The 22,343-nt window shown below is 42.0% G+C and overlaps 1 protein-coding gene across 1 annotated transcript in view; it reads right to left on the bottom strand.

The window, feature by feature from the left end:
* The window catches only part of LOC111862652 (protein mothers against dpp), a 29,896-nt gene that overhangs the window by 3,077 nt on the left and 4,476 nt on the right, over positions 1-22,343 (bottom strand). The window contains exons 3-7 of the mRNA XM_023848185.2: positions 19,336-19,507; positions 8,015-8,263; positions 4,768-4,895; positions 3,965-4,163; positions 2,877-3,117 (exon numbers count right to left, since the gene is read on the bottom strand). Coding sequence (XP_023703953.1) covers positions 2,877-3,117; positions 3,965-4,163; positions 4,768-4,895; positions 8,015-8,263; positions 19,336-19,507 — 989 coding nt within the window. The remainder of the gene's footprint in view (positions 1-2,876; positions 3,118-3,964; positions 4,164-4,767; positions 4,896-8,014; positions 8,264-19,335; positions 19,508-22,343) is intronic.

Here is a 22,343-nt window from a genome sequence, read left to right as displayed (position 1 = left end):
CAGTACGTTCAACACATTAAGACAAACTGTTTCTCTCCCCAGGGTTCGTACACAATACAAACGAAATCCTCAACATGAACTGTGCGAAGAAGAAAACATTCTCGATGCTGTAGAGTGCAGTCCGCGTGCCAGTACAAGATGTCTAGCTCGGCGGTTTGGTGTCTCTCAGTCCATGGCATGGAGGACTTTTCATGAGAATGGGCTGCATCCTTGTCATTTTCAGCAAGTACAACACCTACAACCAGGAGACCATGCTCTTCATCTGCAGTTCTGCAACTGGTTAAATGGAAATCGGCAGTTGTACCACCTGATAATGTTCTGCAATGAGGCACAGTTTACACGGGATGGGGTAAACAACAATCACAACTTACATGTTTGGGCAGACAACAATCCCTGTGCCACGAAAGAATCGAATTTTCAACACCGATTCAGTGTCAATGTCTGGTGTGGTGTTCTGTATGATCAGCTAATCAGGCTGTTCATTTTTCCTGGCTGCTTAACTGGCGAGATTTACCTCTACTTCTTAGAAGAAGAATTACCACAATTACTTGAAGATGTTCCTCTGGCAACAAGATGCTGGATGTACTTTCAGCATGATGGGGTGCCTCCTCACTTCTCCTGTGCAGTAGCAGCTCACTTGGATCAGCATTTCCCACGGTGGTGGATTCGTCGCGGAGGCTGTAACGCCTGGCCTCCCAGGTCGCCAGATCTAACGCCGTTAGATTATTGAATTTGGGGCTGGATGAAGGACATTGTGTACCAGGTAAAGGTACAAACACGTGAAGCATTCCTTGAATGTATTCTGGATGCGGCGATGACAATAAGGAACAAATGTGTGGAACTACGAAATGCTACGAGCGTGGTTCCTACGCATGTGACGCATTGTGTTGACGTGCAGGGGGACATTTTTTAAAATCTTATGTAAATCCAGTCGTCTTCTAAAGCACTAGAGTTTAAAGGAAACAGATTGATAGAAGGGTGTGATATGCAACCACTGGTATGTTTACAGAATGGGATGCTGAAAATAATGTAATTTTGTGACATAAAATTGATGAAAAATGTTGCGCAATTGAAAATTAAAAAATTAAAAAAAAATTGTTTTAGAATGCTTCTTTCCTAAAACATTAACGATTTAAAAAGTGTTTGTATTGAATTTCTAATTTGTTTCGACTGAAATTCGAAGAAAAAAGATTTTTCACCAGTTTTCAAATTACTGTATCTCTTTAATTATGAGTTGGATATCATTAGTATATTAAAATTTTTCTTCCAAATTACCCCAGGAATGCCCTCCCTAAGTCGGGGTAAAACTTCGTGAATCACCCTGTATAGTAGTTAAACTTTCCAAGAAGGAAGAATACTCATGTAACTAGAACAAGGAGACTGGAAGTGAGGATTCCAGTTGCATTCAAACACTCTACTTCAAGAGCCGTGGCCACCGAATTTCGTTAACACCTTGAAGTAGCACACATCTATATACAGCGTCATGTGACAGTGACTAGACATGGGGTGTGAATTGGTAATTGCATTTACTGAACATTTTAAAATCATAACAAGTAATTATAACACACTTTCGTGCACTCTACTTCTCACTACAGCACATGCTAAATCTCATTTCTTGACTAGTCATTGCTTAGTAATGGATCCCAACAATGCCCTCTGATTATGTTGTTGCCAGCTCTCTATCATCATACAACTGGTCCGCAACTGTGGACTCTCAACTCATGACCGACTCTTCTCATCTATATGCCTCTTCTGGTTTTTATGTCATAATATATACCAATCCAAGGTTCAATGTTGAGACACAAGACTGAAGAAACAGCCTTGAAACAAAACACTGAATTCCTAACTTCAAATGGATAATTTGATCACTTCAGAAAAATGCAGGGCTTTGCTACAGAACTGTGAGTGGGCAATCCAAAAGTGTAACTGAAGAAAAAGGTGCCTGAAAGTTGAGAGTGCTTCCATCATTTCTGAATGTATTCTATCCAAAGGATATATTTACTGCAGATGAGTGCAGGTTGTTCTTCAGCCTACTCGCATACAAAACACATGTTCTCAGAGATGAAAGGTGTCATGGGGGAAAAATGAGTGAAGGTATAGTTAATGTGCTTGCAAATATAGCTATAGCTGGATCTAAAAAGATGCCACCACCAGTAACTGGAAAGTCAAACAAGCCAAGGTGCTTCAAGCATGTGTAGTTCCTGCCATGTACACAGGCATAACATGGATAACTTATTCACTGTTCATGAAGTGCCTAACATGTTTAGATAGGAAAATAGCAACTACAGGCCGGAAATACTGCTGTTTCCGGAGAAGCATGCACCAGAACCACTTAGTGGGATTCATGACTTGCCAGAGTCAGTTCTCAGGCACCTCTGGGAACTGGAAAATTTTACTTCAAATTTCACTGGAAGACAAGCAAAATGACACTAGAAATGTTAAAAAAAAATAATAATAATAATAATTCAGAGCAGACTTATGACAGCAAAAGCAGGTAGCACATGTGAAAGCCTGTGTATTTAGCTACTTACTTAATGTAAAAATATAATGTTTATTCCATTTGTTTTCTACAAAATTCTGAAGACTACCCTCTCATGATGTCTTCCTTCTTAAGAGATTTATACATACTTCTTGGTCCCCTGGAAAATTCTTCAAAGCAATCCACTGTGTGTGCATGTGTGTACGTGAGCACACACATGTGTATGCATGTAGGTATGTGTGAGTGTTGGTCATCAACCTAATATAATCTGTATAAAGACTGGCAAGTAAGTGAAGAATGAATGTTTGAGGAATGTCTTGGACTGGAAGCAATCATTACAAATGCCACATGGATTAAACAATCCTCAAACCTGAGCATCAACTGTTTTGCCACTTACCGTATGGTGCACATCTTTGTAAGTTCGTAGACAGCCTCAAAACCATGGTTCACACTCTGGGAGAGGAGTTGTGCAAATTCCTGGTTGTTGAAGATCTTGAGTGAACATCCAGGAGGAATTTTACAAACAGTACTTGGATGAAAACCATGGTGATGGTTACAGTTTCGAGACTGCACAAAAATTGCACTGTCTGATTTGTTCTGGGCATATACTTCCCCACCAATGTAAAAGAGCTGAACACCTAAATATAAAAACGGAGAAACATAATATAATAATCAATACAAGCTGTTTTCAGATGGCAAAAAGTGATCGGTGAACTTTCAAAGGGAAGAAACTTAGAGGAATCACTGACATCAGCATATAATCAGACAACTCCTCAATTTTATCATTAATCTAACAAGCCTCTTACTCTTCACCAGACAATATCAGAATGATCAAAATGAAGCCCAGTGACCCTGGTGGGGCATTAGCACACATGGGAGAATCAGAACTGAAGACAAGACTTTCATTCACAAACCTCATGGGATAATATTTAAAGGGTGTTATAAGAAAAGAGTACAAGGGTGTGGATAAGGATAGGGACCAGTGGCAGGCTCTTGTGAACAAATTGGTTTTTTTTATTGGAGAAACTAGCATCAACAGTTATCAAGATATAGAAGATAACACAAACCTCCATTTCAGCCAGAAACGTGTTTTCTGCATTATAAAAACGACCATACCGGGAGAACTGAGAGCATTATTTTTTTTACAAATTTTTTGAAGTTTGAAAATATGTAGAAATAAGTGTAAAAAATACCATTTTTTTAAAAATGGTCAAGCGACCTATCTGGATGACTTCACATGGAAGGACCCCTATATGGATCGTGTACACAGTTTCAAATGTTAACATAAGATGAATTACAAGCATCATGGGCTGCGAAACTTGCGTTAACTGTTACACAGAACATTTCATAATTACTGAAAATGACCACTGAAGGTCCATTCAATTTTGCAGACTTTCTACTCACAAAAATATAACATCATGAAATGCAAGCCACACTCCACCAATGATTCCCATTCAATGTGACTGAGTCACTCAACCTTCTTACCTTTCCCTATGTGCCTGCGCGTATTCTCAATGGTTGAGTTGCGATTTACATTGGACAACTGTCCCAGGCAAAATCGGTCCGAGTTGTTGCAAGGGTTTGTAAAGCCATCTATTATGATGACATTTGTCTGACAGTGGAACACCTCGCCTACTCTGCAGTTGAGCTCATAGTATGCGATGTCAGCCCAATAGAGAGGTTCCTGAAATACAGACAGGTATGTGACTGGGCTTGATCAACAAAACAAGCGAAAGTAATTCGGTGGACAACTGTTAAAGAGTTTACAGTGAACGCTCGATTATCTGCAGCAGTGGAGAAGGGAAGAAGAATGTATATAGAATATTGATGGGAAAGCCAAAAGAAAAGAGACTAATATGAAGACTAATATGCATGTAGGTGGGTGGATAATATTAATATGGATCTTAAGACAGACAGGACAAGGTAGTATGGACTGCATTAATCTGACTTAGGATAGAGACCAGTGGGCAGGTCTCTTATGAACATGGTAATGAACTTTTAAGAGTTCCATAAAATGCTGGAAATTTCTTGAGAAGATGCACAACTGGCAGCTTCTCAAGAAGGGAAAAGAACCACTTGACTGGTTAGAGGTTGCACACATAATAATATGGGCCCAGCATCAAAAAGGTAAAAAATGTCTTGTTTGGTTTTTGTAAGGAGAAACAGGAACTTGTAGAACATACAGCCTAGAATAATTTTCAGTTTATCACTAACATTCATTTGCTGATTATGGATAAGTGTTGCAAGCATTATCTGTTCAATAGAACACAAAATTTGGTCATGATTACCTGGTAAGACACAGGAGCGACCTCCGGCATTATGCTGCTGGATGTGTCCATCGCTGATGGATCTGTCAAGCTTGCAGACTGGCCCTGCTGACTGTCCTCAGGGGGACTGTATGCAGGGGGAGGAGTTTCTGAAAGACAATGCACACACATAGGATTCATCTCAGCACTTAGGTAACATTCCACTAAGCACAACACACATGCAATTAACAGGAAATCTCTGCACAATCAATACAGTGGCCATGACACACAACTGGCAATAGGCAATATCTCACTCCTGTTGTCATTTTCAGTGACAGGTTGTTCTTTATTTAAAGTCAGTTTAAAGCTTCTTGCAATGGCATGAAACACTGTTTACAACTATTATTCTAAATTTTGTTCATTATCGAAGTTCATTAACCATGTTTCAGAAACTGGTTCTATTTCTGTCTTCAAGCGAACAACAGACAAAAGAGCCCCTACTGTGCTGGCCCCTAGGGAGAAAAACTTTCACACAGACAGAAACAGAATCAACTTCTGAAATGTAGTAGTTGTAATAAACTTGGATGAGGGACAAAGCCCAAAATAATAGTTTTGTATTGTACCTGCCCCTAAGTCGATAGTTAATTTGGTATAGCGGAGGGCTATGGGCTGGATGTCCAGAGTTCGATTCCCAGCAGGGGTAGGGAATCCTTTTCTCTTCTCCACAGTAACCAGACTGGATCTGGGGCCCATTCATCCTTTTCCATGGGAGCAGAGTGGCCAAGGCATGAAGCTGAACACTCACCTCCATTCAGTGCTGAGATCAAGAAGGGTGGAGCTACATCTCCACTCCCTCCCATGACTTCATGGGATGATGTTTATTAACTAAGCAAACAGATAACTTTACTTTACCTTTACCTCCCCCTCAGACAATCAGTCTCAATTTATGTGCTTCTCAGGGTTTAGCTTGGGCACCCCAATTTATTTGCACGAAAACCTTAAGGTTGGGGGTTACTGGATAAATAGCAGTTGCATGAAACCATTCAGTGCATCTTTTATTGGTATGGAAGTTCATATGGCTGTAAGAGTCCGCAGTTTAGCATTCGTAAGAAATTACAATGGAGTGTGTTAATTCACACATTAATCACTTTAATTAACTGCAACAGTTTGCCACATACATCTGAACAATGTTATAATTTTTTAGCCCACTCAACACCTTAGACACAGGAAAAGGCCAGGTGGTTGAAAACAGCACACGATTACAAATGATGAAAATCACCTTTACTGAATTTGGAGGGTTTAGAACTTTGGTTTTACTAATACTTCAGATACTGGTGTAAAGTCCAAATGTGAAAGAAACTAAATAATGGCATGATATTTAGTCCATGAAAATAAGCTTATGCCTGCCCATAACTTCCAAGCTACAGACACATGTGTATCAAATGTATATATGTTTAGTGTTTGGATTCAACTCTGAACATTCAGACTTGAAAAATAATATGTGACTTGCCCATTTGCAATGCTTCAATGTCTGCTGCACAGATAACTCAATCCAAGTACTTAGCACACTTCTTATACTCACGAAGACAAGTTTCTAACGATAAAAAAACTGGCATATGTGACAAAAGAAGAGTGTTCATAATCAAAAAGACAATACAGGTTAAATAAAGCAGACCTGAAGAAAGTAAACTCTATTATGCAGATAGGTAAAGGCCGCACCATAGCTCAAACGGTTAGTTGCTGGCTTCCCATCGCGGTGGCCTGGGTTCAATCCCGGGTCTGGTCAAGTGAGATTTGTGGTGGACAAAGTGGCGCTGGGGCAGGTTTTCTCCCAGCACTTCAGTCTCCCCTGCCAATCTTCATTCCACCAACTGCTCCACAATCACCCTCACCTATCATCTGGGGCTGGTACAATAGGCCAGAAGTGGCCCCAGTACAAGGGACTTAGTCTCACCCCACTAGCAATAAAAAAGGGCAGATAGGTGTGGACTAACCTCTCTGTACTTTACATTAGTGTTCTTTTTAAAGAAGGGTGCACCATGAGTTCAATCCTGGGTTAGTGCCCCATTCAACTAACACAGCATCTGTTCCACAAGGCCAGAATATTACAATCACAACCAACAAACCAAAATTCATGAAATCTGGTACAGAATATTTTTTCTGTTCCTAAGATCTAACAGCACAGTAAATGGAGAAAGATCTCAGAGCTCCTACACTAGACGAAGCAGTATTCTTATTATGTTTAACTCTGGACAGCAGCATGTGTGCACACGTGCATGCACATACACACACAAACCTACACAGTTAATCTTTGCAAATGAATTCTTGATTCAAATGAATACCTCTTGCAGGCATGTACAAGGATAAGAACAGATTAACCTTGTCAAAGGCACAATGCAAATATCCGTACTTTCGCTAACTGCTCCTAACAGGTTGCAGTGCAAGTTTCTCATGCAATGTTTTCAAATTTACCATTTGTTTCCTATGCATATTATTAAAAAGAAAAAAGAAAAAAAAAAACCCATAGCAATTACTTTCTCTTACAGCTCTCATCAGAAGTACCACTAAATCCATTCAAGATGATGATGATTTTCTCATATTGTGCAACTACTTGACCTGACAGGATTGCCACAACACATAAATACAAGGGTCCGCCAGAAAGTAAAGACTGTTTGAGCACAGCACTTGTGCAGGTCAATGAATTGCACCATATCAAGGTTAATGGGCCTCAACAGTCTTTTATTAACAAGCCAACTGAATGACATGCTGATTCTACCTTTTGCAATTTTCTGTAATAGTTAAAAATGAGTAAGTAAACAAAGATTCCTGCCCATTGTGAAGTGCAAGCTGTAATTCAGTTCCGAAAGTGCAAATGTTCGTCCAATTGAAATTTAAGGTCAACTTATTGCATGCAGTGTATGGGGAAGGTATGATTTACACTTGTTCACACAATTGAAGCAGTTTTTGGGTGGCACCTGAGTGGGTATTGATGAAAAATTGAAGATGACAGTTTAACACTGGTCATTGGACTGGCGGCAGATTTCTATGATGCAGGCATGAACAGCTCATCACACAATACTCTGAATCTTCATGGAGATTATGTAGAAAAATGATATAAGGTCTGCAGTAATGATGTAAAATAAAGCAGTCTTTACTTTCTGGACAACCTATTTATTCAACTGTGAAAGGGTTACTGCACGATACTGAAAGACTTGTATGTGTTAAATATGAGACAATGACGAGTTAGTAATATGTAACATCTGGTCTCTTCTCTTTTCAATGTGCATACCTGGTAGCCCATTGCTCCCATATGGGCTTTGAGGGTTGGAGTGGGTGCTTCCAGGGCTTGGAACACTGCTTAATGGTGAATTTGGACTCGGACTGAGATGAGGATGGCTACCAGGACCTCCATTTGTGAAGCCTCCTGCTGAATAGGAAACATTGTGTGGCATTGCAGGCTCAGGCAGTTGCTGGAATGGCAGCAACGAGTGACCGGGTGCAAATTCACTATGGCGAGGCACCAGCACGGGGGGCAGCACTGGAAACAATGAAGAGGCATTCTAATGTTAATAAATACACAGCAAATAATTTTTCTGTTTATGATAATGAGACAGCTACTTTTTGGCATCTCAACAAGAAAAAGTTTGGCCCTTCAATGCTGGTCTCCGTGATCCGTACCTACCCGTGCAGCGGTTTGTAGAAACCACTCTTCCACTAAGAGTTTCACAGATATCATAAACCTGTTGCTTTACACTTAAAGACAAGACTCTGAGCTTTCAGTTCGTATATAATTATACCCTGATCTCTAATTTCTAATTTCTGAGAAGCTTATGTCATACTCAGTTTGTTGTGCAGAGTGGTACATTATAACAAATGAGTCATCAGACCGAGAATTCTGAAGGGTTATGCCTTCCCAACAGTGATGTGTGATGTCTGTGCACATATATGGGAGACACCGGTTTTGAAATATTTAGATGTGCTACTGAATCTGAAACAGTACCTCTAATTTTCTAATGGAGTGCTGATTATGGTTACGTCTCTGCTGCCATATCTTTGCTGACTGATATCAGACCTATTTAGAAGCTGGTTTCATGGCTCGAGAGAAGACACTCTATGCTACTGATTTATATACATGTTGACATCAGCTGCATTTTTTGGAGGAATGTTTATATTTTTCTCCACACAGACATTCTTATTTTATTTTCCCATAAAGCTTCAAAATGAAACAGAACTATCTCACAACACTTCAAGAACGCCTCTGCGCATTACACGAATCATCTTGAACAGTGTTTCATGGTTCTGTTGTTTGTTGGGCTATTGATGATCAGAGAGAACTTTCTACAAAAAATGCTTCTATCAGAAGTTTTCAGCAGGGGAGATGTGTCCTGCGTACTGTGAGTATGGCAGGAGGGGACTTCCCCGTCTGTTAGTCGGGCTGTGAGATGCTGGAAGTGTTCTGGAAAAGGACACATTAGGAAGGAACGTCCGTCCTTTAGGACCTCTGTTGCAAGGAACCATGGAAATGTAGGAGGCACTCGGCAGTGAAGAGGCTGCCAAGGTCCGAGTGCCAGAGAGTAAACAGCCTCAGTGTCAAATCTCTCCTTTAAGGGTTGCTCGTTATAATCCTTGGGTTGTGTTACCCATGAAAAGATTATTGTAAGCCAGCCATCTTGGATTCGGGTTCATCATTTTCCTTTGTTAGATGAGAATCGGACTATTTGCATGGCTGACTGGCCAGGCTGTGTGATTAAAGGCCCATCTCATTGCAAAGTAGGCTTCAGTCCTTTTTCCTGTAGGTCTACCTTCCTATGCTTGACTTCTCTCCTGTGCCGCATGATTTGGCGTTTTGGGAACGGGCCTTGGCTAATTTGAAAAAGGCCAGAGACAGGGCTGCCAGGAGGTATAATGTACTGAGGAGTGAGGTAGTGCTCAAGGTAGGAGATTTGGTCCTTGTGAAACTTCACCCTCAGAGCTCGAAGGTCTTCAAGCGTTCTGCTAAGATAGAAAATAAGTGGTCTAACCCATTGGTTGCTGCCAAATTTCTGATGAAGGTCACTTTACAACTGGCAAATCCTGATACTGGCATGTTAGTCAGAAAAGCTCATGTTTCGCAACTGAAAAGGTATTTCACTGGTGATTAGGGCATCTGCCCTTGTTGCTATTTTGCAATACTGTATAAATTCTTTGTAATATTCTCCCATGGAGACTGTGCTATGCGGTTGTCTCTTCTGCTATTTTTGTATACTAATTATTTTGTTCCTTCGTCCTCTCCATATTGCCTTGCTGACAATGCAGTTTCTATGACTGTGCCTACTTCGCCTCCGTTACCCTAGGGCCCAAGGGAGATGGAGGGTATTACGTCTCATCAGTAGCAGCTCTGGATTTTAGCAACTTGGTAGGGGCTGTTGGTTCATGGCCCGAAGTTGTGTGCCTTCTCCAGCTTTCGTGGAGCACGTGCCGGGACTGAAAGTGATGGTGACGCTGGAGATATGGACTGATTGATTCAGCGGTTCTCCAAGAAGGTGGCGTCTCTGAGAGGTCTCGCTCCCAGTGATTGTTGCACAGTAGTGCGCAGAAACAGACTGTGTGTTTTCTGGTGGATCCCGCTGTTTGTTGCTAGAAGAAGCAAGCCCCTTGGAGTTATTGTGTCCAGATTTTGAGCCAAACTACCTGAGTTGCCGGTCGTATGGATTTATGTTTTCTTGTGATTAGGGAGAGGGGGAGATCCTGAACTGTTTCACGGTTCTGTTGATTAAAATCTTTGCCCTCCCCCTTGGCGAGTGTTCCCTTCTTCCCTTATATGTTCTATGCTGACGTACATGTCACGTGCTTCCCCCGCTCCTTGTTTCTCTTCCCTACGTTAGTGAATGTTCGGGATTGCTCGCTCTCTTTTCCTGGGTGACCACTGGGTGGAACAGTTTGTCCCTGCACTGCAAAATTCTGTTCGGTTTTCTTGAATGTTCTACATTACTGTATGGCATGGCACCATGAGGACTGAGCCCTCGCATCTATAGCAGAAAGGTATTTGGCTTGTGCGAGGTAATATGATTTGGTTTATATACTTAATTTTTACCTATAGGTAAATGACTGCATTTTTGCATTGCATGTGCGACCAGTAATTTTGTTTCATGAGTGTGGCATTTCTTTGGGCACAGGGTGTGCTAATCTTTTGTTTGTATTATGTTACTTTTCTAATGCCAAATGGCATATCTTTTCATTACATTATAATATATATATATATTTTGTTACCAACTTGTGTGACCTGTGCTTACTGATAACATCATTCCGTCAGTCTGACTAGTAATGAACTGCCTGATTCCTGTCTGGATTTGCATTCCCACATTAACCAGCTGATCCCAAGGCATCTTTTCTTGAGATCCCTGCACCAACCTTGGGAGGCCTGTAACCCCATGTCCATGAGGAAGCTGTTCCCGTGGCCTCCCCTCCTCTCGCTTCCTTACGTAACCCTCGAGGAGGAGAAGGGCGGCTCACTCTCATAAACTCCACAACCCTGAATCTATGAATCTTGTTATTTCATGAAGATATTTTTAATTCAACATATCTAAAATGTTTCTCTTGACATCAGAGATTCATTTATAAAGGAATCACCTTCTTCTAATGGTTAATTAGCTTCCTAACATTCCACTGAACTAACTAAATTAAGTGTAGAAGTTATGAAGCTCCTCATTATGCAGTTTTCTCCAACCTCCTGTCACTTCATCTCTCTTCGGTCCAAATACTCTCCTCAGCACCCTGTTCTCGAACACCCTCAGTCTATGTTCTTCCCTTAATGTCAGAGACCAAGTTTCATATGCATAGTTTTGTATATTCTAATTTTTATGTTTTAGACAGCAGACAAGAAGAGGGTTCTACACTGAATGGCAAGCCAAGAAAGAAAGAAAAAGAAAAAAAAAAAAGTAAAGGCATTCCTGTAACCGGCCATGGAGACCCATAGAGTTGTGAGATGTTGAGGTTCCCACATTTTCTAGGCAACTGGCTCATAGATGGCAGCAAGGCTGTCAGTCCTACATGCTGGCCGCCCTTTACCCCCAAGAACATTCCAAGAATATTCCTGGTACTCATTTCTGTTAGGGCTGAGTCGACCCCAGGGCCATAGTGTGGCTGGAAGGATTAGGTCAATTGAAAAAAATCCAATAACCTAATTGGGACTTGAACCCATGACCTTCCGGCTTGTAGCACAGGGCCTCAACCAACCTGTAGCACACATTATCTGAATTCAACCTCTTCTTAATATCCTCCTGAATTAAATTTTGACTTGTTACTGTCATTCCAAAATATCTGAATTGCGCCACATTCTCAAAACATGTTAGCTATCGTTGTGTCATGATTTTGACCTGTTTCTGGTGACTAGACAGCAACATATGCTTATTTTCCTCTACATTTACTGCATACAGGACATTAGTGCGGAAGCCAGAAGGGAAGAGACCACCAGGAAGACCAAGACATAGGTGGATGGCTTATAGTAAAATGGATCTTAAAGAGACCAGTGAAGGGCTCTTGTGAACACAGTAATGAACCTTCGGGTTCCATAAAATGCTGGGAAGTTCTAGAGTCACTGCACAATTGACAGCCTCTCAAGAAGGGCTCAACTCCATGAAGTTAGTTAATTTAGGTATATACATGGTGGTGAGGGGGTTTGAGTATGCCAAGGATCCTGAGAGCTATACCAGCGGAAGCGTAGCTACTGGCAGGGCCTCCCTTGCTGGACAGGTCAAAGGGTAGGCATCAGACGAAGAGAGACACCAAAAACTGATGCCGGAAGCAGCGTCATCAGTAGCGACTTGAAGCACAGAGCAAATGATGCTCGAGTTGGTTCAAGTTCGTATAGCAGCAGGCGTGACCACAGTGGTTTGAACGGCTGCTGTACTGCGATGTGGAAAGCAAATGGAAAAACTACCACATTATCACTTTTCCTGGATAGTCTCTTTCCAAAAACAGAGATACCATATATGCGAGATGTTTCCTCTGGAGGCAAAACAATCCGGAGGTAAACTACTCCCCCAATCGGATCTCCGGGGGGGAGTGTTTCTAGAGGAAATGTCATGCAGGCGTTACAACAAGAAAAAGTGCGAAGATCAGAAGAAACAGCATGGATACAAGATTGGAACATGGAATGTCAGGACCTTGAATCAAGCAGGAAAATTGGAGAATTTGAAAACGGAAATGCAGAAGAATGAAGTGTCTGTTCTAGGTGTCAGCGAAGTGCGGTGGAAAGGACAAGGTGAAATAAGAAGCGGTGATTATACAGTGTATTATTCCGGAGGTGAACGGGCTGAAAGAGGTGTGGCAATAGTGGTGCATAAAAGTGTAGTGAGGAGTGTTGTTAAGAAGATTGCTTGTAATGACAGAATTATTGCTCTGAAGTTAAAGGCGGAACCGGTAGATATACTGATTATACAAGTGTACATGCCAACATCAGAGTATGAAGATGATGAAGTGGAAAAAGTGTATGACACAATTGAAGAAATTCTTCAGGAAGATGGAAGAGGAGACACAAACAGCATCATATTGGGAGACTGGAACAGCATTGTTGGAGATGAACCATATCAGAATATTGTTGGATCACATGGACTAGGAAGACGGAATCACAGAGGTCAAATGCTTATTGACTTTTGTGAACGAAATGGATTGATTGTTACCAACACTTGGTTCAAGAAGCCAAAGAGAAGAATTTACACATGGAAGGCACCTGGGGATTGGAAGAGGCATCAGCTGGACTACATCCTTGTGAAACATCGATTCAGAAACAGTGTGAAGGATGTGAAGACGCTTCCTGGGGCAGACATTGACTCTGACCACAACTTGCTGGTTGCCAAGTTCCGAACCAGGTTGAAGAAAATTATAGGATTTCGAAAGCGCAGACCCAGATGGGATTTGGAGAAGTTATATGCTCAAAGACAAAGCGTGCAAGAGACTCTAGAAGAGAAACTCGGTGCAATTGAAGGTGAAAGCGGAAATGCTGAAGCGCAGTGGAACGATATAAAAGAATGCATGTTAGATACTATCAGTGATTTGGTAGGTAAAGTTGAGAAGATAGCAAGAAAACCATGGGTTACACAGGAGATGATGAGTAAAATGGAGGAGCGAAGGAAATGGAAGAATGTCAACAATGAAGAAGGCAGGAGGAAATACAGGAGACTGAGGAATGAATTGAAAAGAGCCACGGACAGGGCCAAAAAGGAATATCTTGAGAAGATATGTAATGAGATTATGGAATTTCAAAGAACAGGCCGTTATGATTTGATGTACATGAAGACAAAAGAACTAGGATGGAAAGAGAATCATGGGATTCAAAATGTTGGCATCGAAGACTCCCAGGGGAATAGAATAGTAGATCAGAGGCAAGTGCTGAAAATTTGGGAAAATTATATTTCAGAACTATATGATCGACCTAATCGGCCAGAAACCTTAGAAGTTGAACCGGAAGAAGAAGTAGATACAGACGAGAAAGGACCATATATTTTACAAAGTGAGGTGGAAAAAGCTATCAAGGAAATGAGGAAGGGAAAGGCTACAGGAGATGATGATGTACCTGGAGATGTGCTCAAGTTACTGGGAGAAGGTGGTTTGAAAACACTGACAAAACTAATGAACACCATATATGAAAGTGGAGAGTGGCCCAAGGACTTTACAGAAGTTACAATGATTGCCTTAAAGAAAAAGACAAAAGCTACAAAATGCAGCGACCATCGCACAATAAGTCTTATTGCACATACAGCAAAGATAATAGCAAAGATACTTAAAAGAAGAATTGAAAGGAAAATAGAGGATGTACTTGGAGAAGATCAGTTTGGATTTAGAAGAGGAAAAGGAACCAGGGATGCAATTGGGATGATGAGAATTATAGCGGAACGAACTTTGGAGATAGATGAAGAACTGTGTGTTTGCTTCATAGACTGGCAGAAGGCATTTGACCGGGTAAACTGGACCAAATTAATGCAGATCCTGAAAGAAACAGGTATCGATTGGCATGAAAGAAGATTGATTAGCAAATTGTACATGGATCAGAAAGTTAGAGTACGACTGGACAGGGGGGAGACAGGAAGTGTGCAGATTGGAAGAGGAGTTCGACAAGGATGCTGTTTATCACCAATTCTGTTCAACTTGTACAGCGAATGCCTTACCAAGGAAGCTCTGGATGGGCTCGGTGACTTCAAAGTAGGAGGGCAAATTATTCAAACTGTGAAATATGCAGATGACCTTGTGTTAATGGCTAAGGAAGAAACTGTGCTACAGGGCATGATTGATAGACTAATTGAAATTGGAAGGTGCTATGGCATGGAAATGAATGTGGAGAAAACAAAAGTAATGAAAATTTCGAGACAACCAACCCCAGTCACAATAAAGATAGACCAAAAACAAGTGGAGAATGTGAAATGTTTTAAATATTTGGGTAGCTTGTTAACAGATGATGGAAGGTGTACTTGTGAAATTAAATCCAGGATTGCCATGGCAAAAGCTGCATTTAGCAAGAAGAAGAATCTTTTTACCAGCAAATTGGACTTAAATTTGAGGAAGAAACTAGTGAAATGCTACATTTGGAGCATAGCTCTGTATGGGGCTGAAACATGGACACTTAGGGCAGTAGATCAGAAACATCTGGAAAGTTTCGAAATGTGGTGTTGGAGAAGAATGGAGAAGATCAGTTGGACCGATTATGTGAGAAATGAAGAAGTGTTAATTAGAGTCAGTGAGCAGAGGAATATCCTACATGAAATAAGAAAACGGAAGGCTAATTGGATTGGTCATGTTTTACGCAGAAACTGCCTTCTAAAAGAAGCTATCGAAGGAAAGATAGATGGGCGGATAGAAGTGACAAGAAGACGTAAGAAGATGCTGGATGACCTTGGGGACAGAAGAGGATACTGTCATTTGAAGGAGAAAGCTCTAGATCGCATTAGGTGGAGGAATTGTTTTGGAAGAGACTGTGGACCTGTCGTCTTGACAGATTACTGATGATGATGATACATGGTGTGTTCAAAAAAGTATCGAACCTTTGGTTGGCAGAAATACATTTATTGATTTGGAGGTACAAAACCACAATCCCCTTCAAAGCAGTCTCCCNTAAGAAGATGCTGGATGACCTTGGGGACAGAAGAGGATACTGTCATTTGAAGGAGAAAGCTCTAGATCGCATTAGGCGGAGGAATTGTTTTGAAAGAGACTGTGGACCTGTCGTCTTGACAGATTACTGATGATGATGATACATGGTGTGTTCAAAAAAGTATCGAACCTTTGGTTGGCAGAAATACATTTATTGATTTGGAGGTACAAAACCACAATCCCCTTCAAAGCAGTCTCCCTGGTAATGCACACACTTCTCCCAGTGCTTCCGCCATTGTTGGAAACACTTCTGGAATGAGTCTTTTGGAATGGTGATCAGCCGGGCCGTCGCATTCCGCATCTTCTCGACTCAAATCAGGTTCCTTTCAGCAGCATTTTCAGCTTGGGAAATAGCCAAAAGTCACATGGAGCCATATCGCGAGAGTAGGGAGCCTGACGAACCACAGGGATGTTGTGTTTGGCGACGAAAGTCTGAATCGGATGCGCAGAATGGGCGGGTGCATTATCATGATGGAGCTGCCAAGTTCTTGCTGCCCACAGATCCGGTTGTTTGCGCCGCACAGCATCACGAAGGCGATNTCTTCTCGACTCAAATCAGGTTCCTTTCAGCAGCATTTTCAGCTTGGGAAATAGCCAAAAGTCACATGGAGCCATATCGCGAGAGTAGGGAGCCTGACGAACCACAGGGATGTTGTGTTTGGCGACGAAAGTCTGAATCGGATGCGCAGAATGGGCGGGTGCATTATCATGATGGAGCTGCCAAGTTCTTGCTGCCCACAGATCCGGTTGTTTGCGCCGCACAGCATCACGAAGGCGATAAAGGACCTCCTGGTAGTATTCCTTTGTGATGGTTTGGCCTTGTGGTGCGTACTCATGACGCACAACCGCGCGGGAGTCGAAGAAAACAGCCAAAATGACCTTGACATTGCTGTGGACCTGCTGTGATTTTTTGGCCTCAGGGATGTCGGATGTTTCCACTGTGACGACTGCATCTTGGTTTCCAGGTCATACCCATAAACCCACGACTCACTGCCTGTGATCATGGTGTTCAGAAAGTTGGTGTTACTGTTTGCATTGTCCAGCATGTCCTGTGCGATTTCCAGACGGCATTGCTTCTAGTCCATTGTTAGCAGTTTTGGTACGAATTTCGTGGACACTCTCCTCATGCCCAAATCCTTGGTCAAAATTGAATGTACCGATCCAATGCTTACCCCTATCTCGTTCGCAAGTTCTTGGACTGTGATAGGACGGTCCTCCATGACCAAAGTCTGCACTCACTCAATGACATTCTCATTTTGGCTTGTTGAGGGTCTGCCTGAACGCAGTTCGCTGTCCACTGATGTGTGGTCATCTCTGAAGTGGTTGTACCACTCCTTTATCCGTGAGTTGCTCATGGCATCGTCCCCGAAAGCCTGTTGAATCTTGCAATGGTTCACTTGGGTATCGCCAAGCATTTGGCAAAATTTGATGCAATACTGCTGCTCATATTGTTCCGTCATTTTACACCTTACTGGAATCCGACGAGCGCTCACTACACGTCCTCACTCATAGGCCGACTGCCAGAGACTGACGCTTTCTGCGGGCGGGAAAAAATTCACGACTGCACATGAATGTCCCCTCCACATTTCCACCGAAGGGAGCCTCCCACGCTTCATTGGTTTACACGGGAAAAAAGGTTCAATACTTTTTGAACACACCACGTAGTGAGAGCAGGGGGCTAGGAGTTGATCTACAGTTTGATTCTGCCCCACTTCTAATTTGTTCAGGTTGGCTGGTGCTACAGTTATTAATGCTTCACAGCCCTACTGCCAGGACAAGTCTCACATATGCTTTACATACAGCATTCAACACAGATCTTGAACTTCTCCATTTGCTTCCTGCAAGCTTTTTCAGAACAGTTTCTTTTTTCCTCTCACCCGAACAGTCTTCTCCATGTAAATTTGACATCTACATTAACATCTCGTGTTTTCACAATAGGGCTGTTGCTGATTTTCGGTTGCTGGTGGCTCACGACAGAGATCTGTTTATTATTATTATTATTATTATTATTGGAGGGGGTGGGTTTCCCCATGCACCGTGACTAATAGTCTATTGTACGTCTCCCTCTGATATTCTACCAGTCGCCATACCCTGCCGGTACTGATGCTTGCTATCAGCCCTGTTCAGCCAGCGAAGCTGGCAGTGGTTCCTGATACTTCTCCATCTACTGGAGGCATTGGAAACTACTTGGGCGGGAAACTTTTGCCTAATTTTGCTCAGAGGTCTCCTAGAGACACAAGGATCTTTTATGTGCCGTAAATCTATGACACGGGACCCCGACTTAAAGTCCCTCCCAGAGGACTTGTTCCCTGAATTTTCCCACCCTTAAAAATTCCACGACCTCCGCCGGGTTTGAACCCGCGTACCTTGAGTCATGAGGTGGGAACGTTACCCCTAGACTACGGAGGCCGCTCAAAGATCTGTTAGAATGTTTCTTTGTATTTATTGTCATGGCATTTTCATAACACCAACAGCAGGTAAGGATACTTAATTTGAGAGCCGATGATCCTGATGTTTTGCTAGTGATGTCCAAATTACAAGGTCATCTGTGAATAGTATTAACTTAACATTCTTGAATTCACCTAATTGTGCTGGTAGGTCACTGAACATCGCATTAAAAATGGTGGTACTTGTGATTACTCCCTGGGGCAATATCCTTCTGCTCTACTTATATCTTGAGGCTTCATTTTCAAGGGATAAAGATGTGACCTATAACCTCTCCTATCCAATTCCCAACTTTACCTACAAGTGGTCCAACCTATTTCCACACAAGGTTCTGGGGACTGAGATATGGTAATATATGTTGCACTTTTTACAGAGGAAAAGCTATAACAAACTGGTGATGTTGGCCAACACCACCTTATACATATATATATACCGAGAATGTTACCACATAAAACGACCTGTACTAAAGCCTGGAAACATCACTATAATGTATTTGCCACAGACATGCCCAAGAGCAAAATATTCTAGAGAGAAAACAGATCCCCCGTTTGCATCTCTGGACACAGATTACTCTGCAGATAAAATGCAGAAAGGTAACTGGAATGAAGTCATATTTCTTCAACGGAATACCTGCAGCTGCTGTGAGTACAGCAATATAAACTACTGACAAATGTGGGGGGGGGGGTATTAAACTTTAATGTACATGTGACAAGAACTGGAATTCAGGATGACTGGATACCATGGTGCTTAGAAATTACACTGTACTGCTTCCTTTTCCTTTTATTTCTAACATCACTTCTGACAGTCACAAACCACTGTACGAAAAATAAGAAACACACTTAACTCCTGTGATTGATTATTCCTATATGGGCACTACAAAGAATATAAAGAGCAAAGACATTACACTAAGCCAGCACAGTAATAACATGATGGTGTGTTTGTAGATGGTGGCAGGCTTCCTACCATAAACCTTTACAGGAAAATTACGATGTTGGAAGCCTTACAATAGAGAAACATTACATATATAAAGATGAAATATACCTGGACTCTCAACACGCTTGTAGTGGTATGGATTGATGCATACTTCCTTCTGCTTTGCAGAGAATGGAAAGCGACAGTTCTCCATTGGTTTCAGCTCATGATGAGACTGCAGATCTGGCCACCTCCAAACTCGACAATAAATCACATGTGGCAAGCCCTTCCGATGTGACACCTGAAAAGCAGAACACACAGCTATATTACAGCACATGACACAATACTGATACTTCCTCTTATACAACAAACAACAAAATTCATGGCTGCATTTCTTACATGGTTTACTACTTGCACCTAACAAAGCCAGTGTGCTATATATGCATGTCTACAAGGTTTTTTGCAGGACTGCAACTCATATAATAGTACTATAATTACTTTCTACATTGCAGGGAACAACTGCACCTAACTTACATCTGTATGAGGAACTATAAGTCACACATGAGTTCTAAATAACATACCATATAACATGGTGGCTGAGTGATGCCTACCTAATGCTTTTACATAAAGGGGAAGGAGTGATGAAACAAGTCAGGATGATAGGTTGGAGAAATGAAAGAGTGGGAAAGGGCAAGTGTGAAGGATGAAGATACAAGGTAAAGCTATCCCTGCAAGAGGACATGGAGGCCCACAGGGTTGTGAGACATCGAGGCTCCCACATTTTCTAGACAATCAGCTCACAGACAGCGCGGTGAGGTTTTTGTCCTTGTGTGCCAGCTACCCTTTACTCCCAGGAAGATTCCTGGTACTCATTTCTATTAGAGGTTGAGTTGACCCCTGGGCCATAGTGTGGGTGGAAGGATTAGGTCGATGGAAAATTCCAATGTTCTCATTGGGAACTGAACCCATGACCTTCCGGCCTGTAGCACTGTGCCTCAACCAACTATGCTACTGCATGTCTCTGACAAAGATACAAAGGGAACAATTTTCCTTCAGAGACTAACCTCAGCATACTCTAAAAATGTCACACCCAAATGATGAGATCCAAAGGGCAGATAAAATGAAGTGGCAACACATCTATAGTTCTGAAATGACTTTATTACACGAGGTAAACACACTCCCCCCATGTGTACCACCTTCTGCCATATTTGTGAAAGGTGTTGTACACCATCAGTGCGTCCATTTCTGTTGATGTCCAGCAGTGACCACCTTACAGCACGAATAATCTCCTCTCTTGTGTTGTAACGTGTCCCTCGCAGTGGTTCTTTCATTTTGGCAAAGAGATCATAATTGCAGACTCGCATCGGGTGAGTATGGCAGATGTTGCAGCATCTCCCATCGCCAGTGGCAACAGTATGAGCCCTTGCATTGTCATGAAGGATGATGGGGTTCGTTGCCAACAAGTGTCCTTGCTTTCTCCTGAGTGCTGGATGAAGATGATTATGCAGCAAATTGCAGTAGTCTGTTGTTGAGGTACAGTGTGGTGCAGTATCACTCCATCAATGTCATATGCCACAATGAACACTGCCTTCACACCACTCTGTGCAGGGCACACTTTCTTTGGACAAGGGGAGCCAGGATGCTTCCATTCATTTGATTGTCGCTTCAAGTGCGGTTTGTATGAGCAAGCCCAAGTTTTGTCCAGAGTGACGATTCTTCCAAGGAAGTCGTCACCTTCTCTTTGGTACCAGTCCAACAAGTCCTGTGCAATTGCATAACGTAGCCATTGTTGCACCTTGGACATTGTATGGGGTACTCAACGCGCTGCAATTTTGTGGTATCCAAGAATACCATGCAGAATGTGGAGCACAGTTTTGTGACATACGCCTACCTCAGCAGCTAACTCCCATGCAGCCCATCGACGATCAACATTCAGCAAAGAAGCAAGAAGCTGAACTGTGTGGTTGTCAACACTGACTCGTGTGAACAACAGCTGTCCTGAATGGCATCCCTCCCTTCATAGAACAATTTCACCCATCATGCCACTGTGCGATATGGCAAAGCAGCATCACCACATGCTTCTCGCAGTCCCTGATAAGTTTTGTGCACTACGACCTTGTGCAACTTCAATTTTTATCTAGAAGCGTTGTTCTTGTTTTGTAAACATGTTGTTAGGGTGCGTGAACTGGGTTCCTGCACTTCAAGACGATGCACAATGCAACTCAATAAAACACAACCAGAGCCACTCACTGCACTACTTCAACTGAACTTCTGCTATCAGCTACAGATGGTGCTAGTGCCATCTGATTTACAGCTTTCATGTTACAGCATTGTTGCCATTACCTTTGACCCAACCCTTGTATAATCAGATTCTTTTGTAGTTTATCCCAGTCCATCCAGAAAAAAATTCTCAGATAGTATATATTACAAACTTCTGACAGAAACTGTATTTAATCAGTGAACAACAACCACATTTCTGGTATCTTTTGGGAACAGTGGATTTGGGCACTTAACTGAGGAAAATCTTTAATGAAGGTAAATTAAGACTGAGACTATCAACTTCTGATCAGTAAAATCTCTGTGTGGAGGCAGGTTAGAATACCTCCGCCATACCCCTGAGAGTTCTAGCCAATGAAAAGGAAATATAGTGCCTGGGGGTATGTATATAACTGGGCCACTCTGTCACTGGGGGACATAAATACAATGACCTGGTCCTCCACACTGGGCGGCTGTACAAAAATTACTGTTACAAAATCCAAAGAAGTGAAAACAGGATGATCTAACCTTCTAACAAAGGTTATGGCTACAAAAGGGCTGTTTTGCTGCTGATGATCATTAAAATCCAATGTTAAGTGCAGGAAAACTTTAAAATAAAGAACATCAAATGGGACAGAGATTTTAAATGTCACAGCACAATGAAATTGGTGTCAGTATTTTATTTCCAGGTAACAGTTTTCCACCCTTGAATAAGGACTTGAAAGCTCATGATTTTACAAAGTGGGTGGCCTTCTTTTGGTAGAGATCCTTATTTCCAAAGTAAAACAACCACACTGCTGTGTCTTCTATCTTTCCTATCTCACAGGAACTCTGGAACACTCACATCCAAGTGCTGCCAATCTTATTTTACCTTTTTTTGG

This window comes from Cryptotermes secundus, unplaced genomic scaffold (genome assembly GCF_002891405.2).
Source record: "Cryptotermes secundus unplaced genomic scaffold, Csec_1.0 scaffold5, whole genome shotgun sequence".
Classification (NCBI taxonomy): domain Eukaryota; kingdom Metazoa; phylum Arthropoda; class Insecta; order Blattodea; family Kalotermitidae; genus Cryptotermes; species Cryptotermes secundus.
The sequence above is the reverse complement of the archived record's forward strand: the minus strand, read 5'-3'. Positions and strand labels throughout refer to the sequence as shown.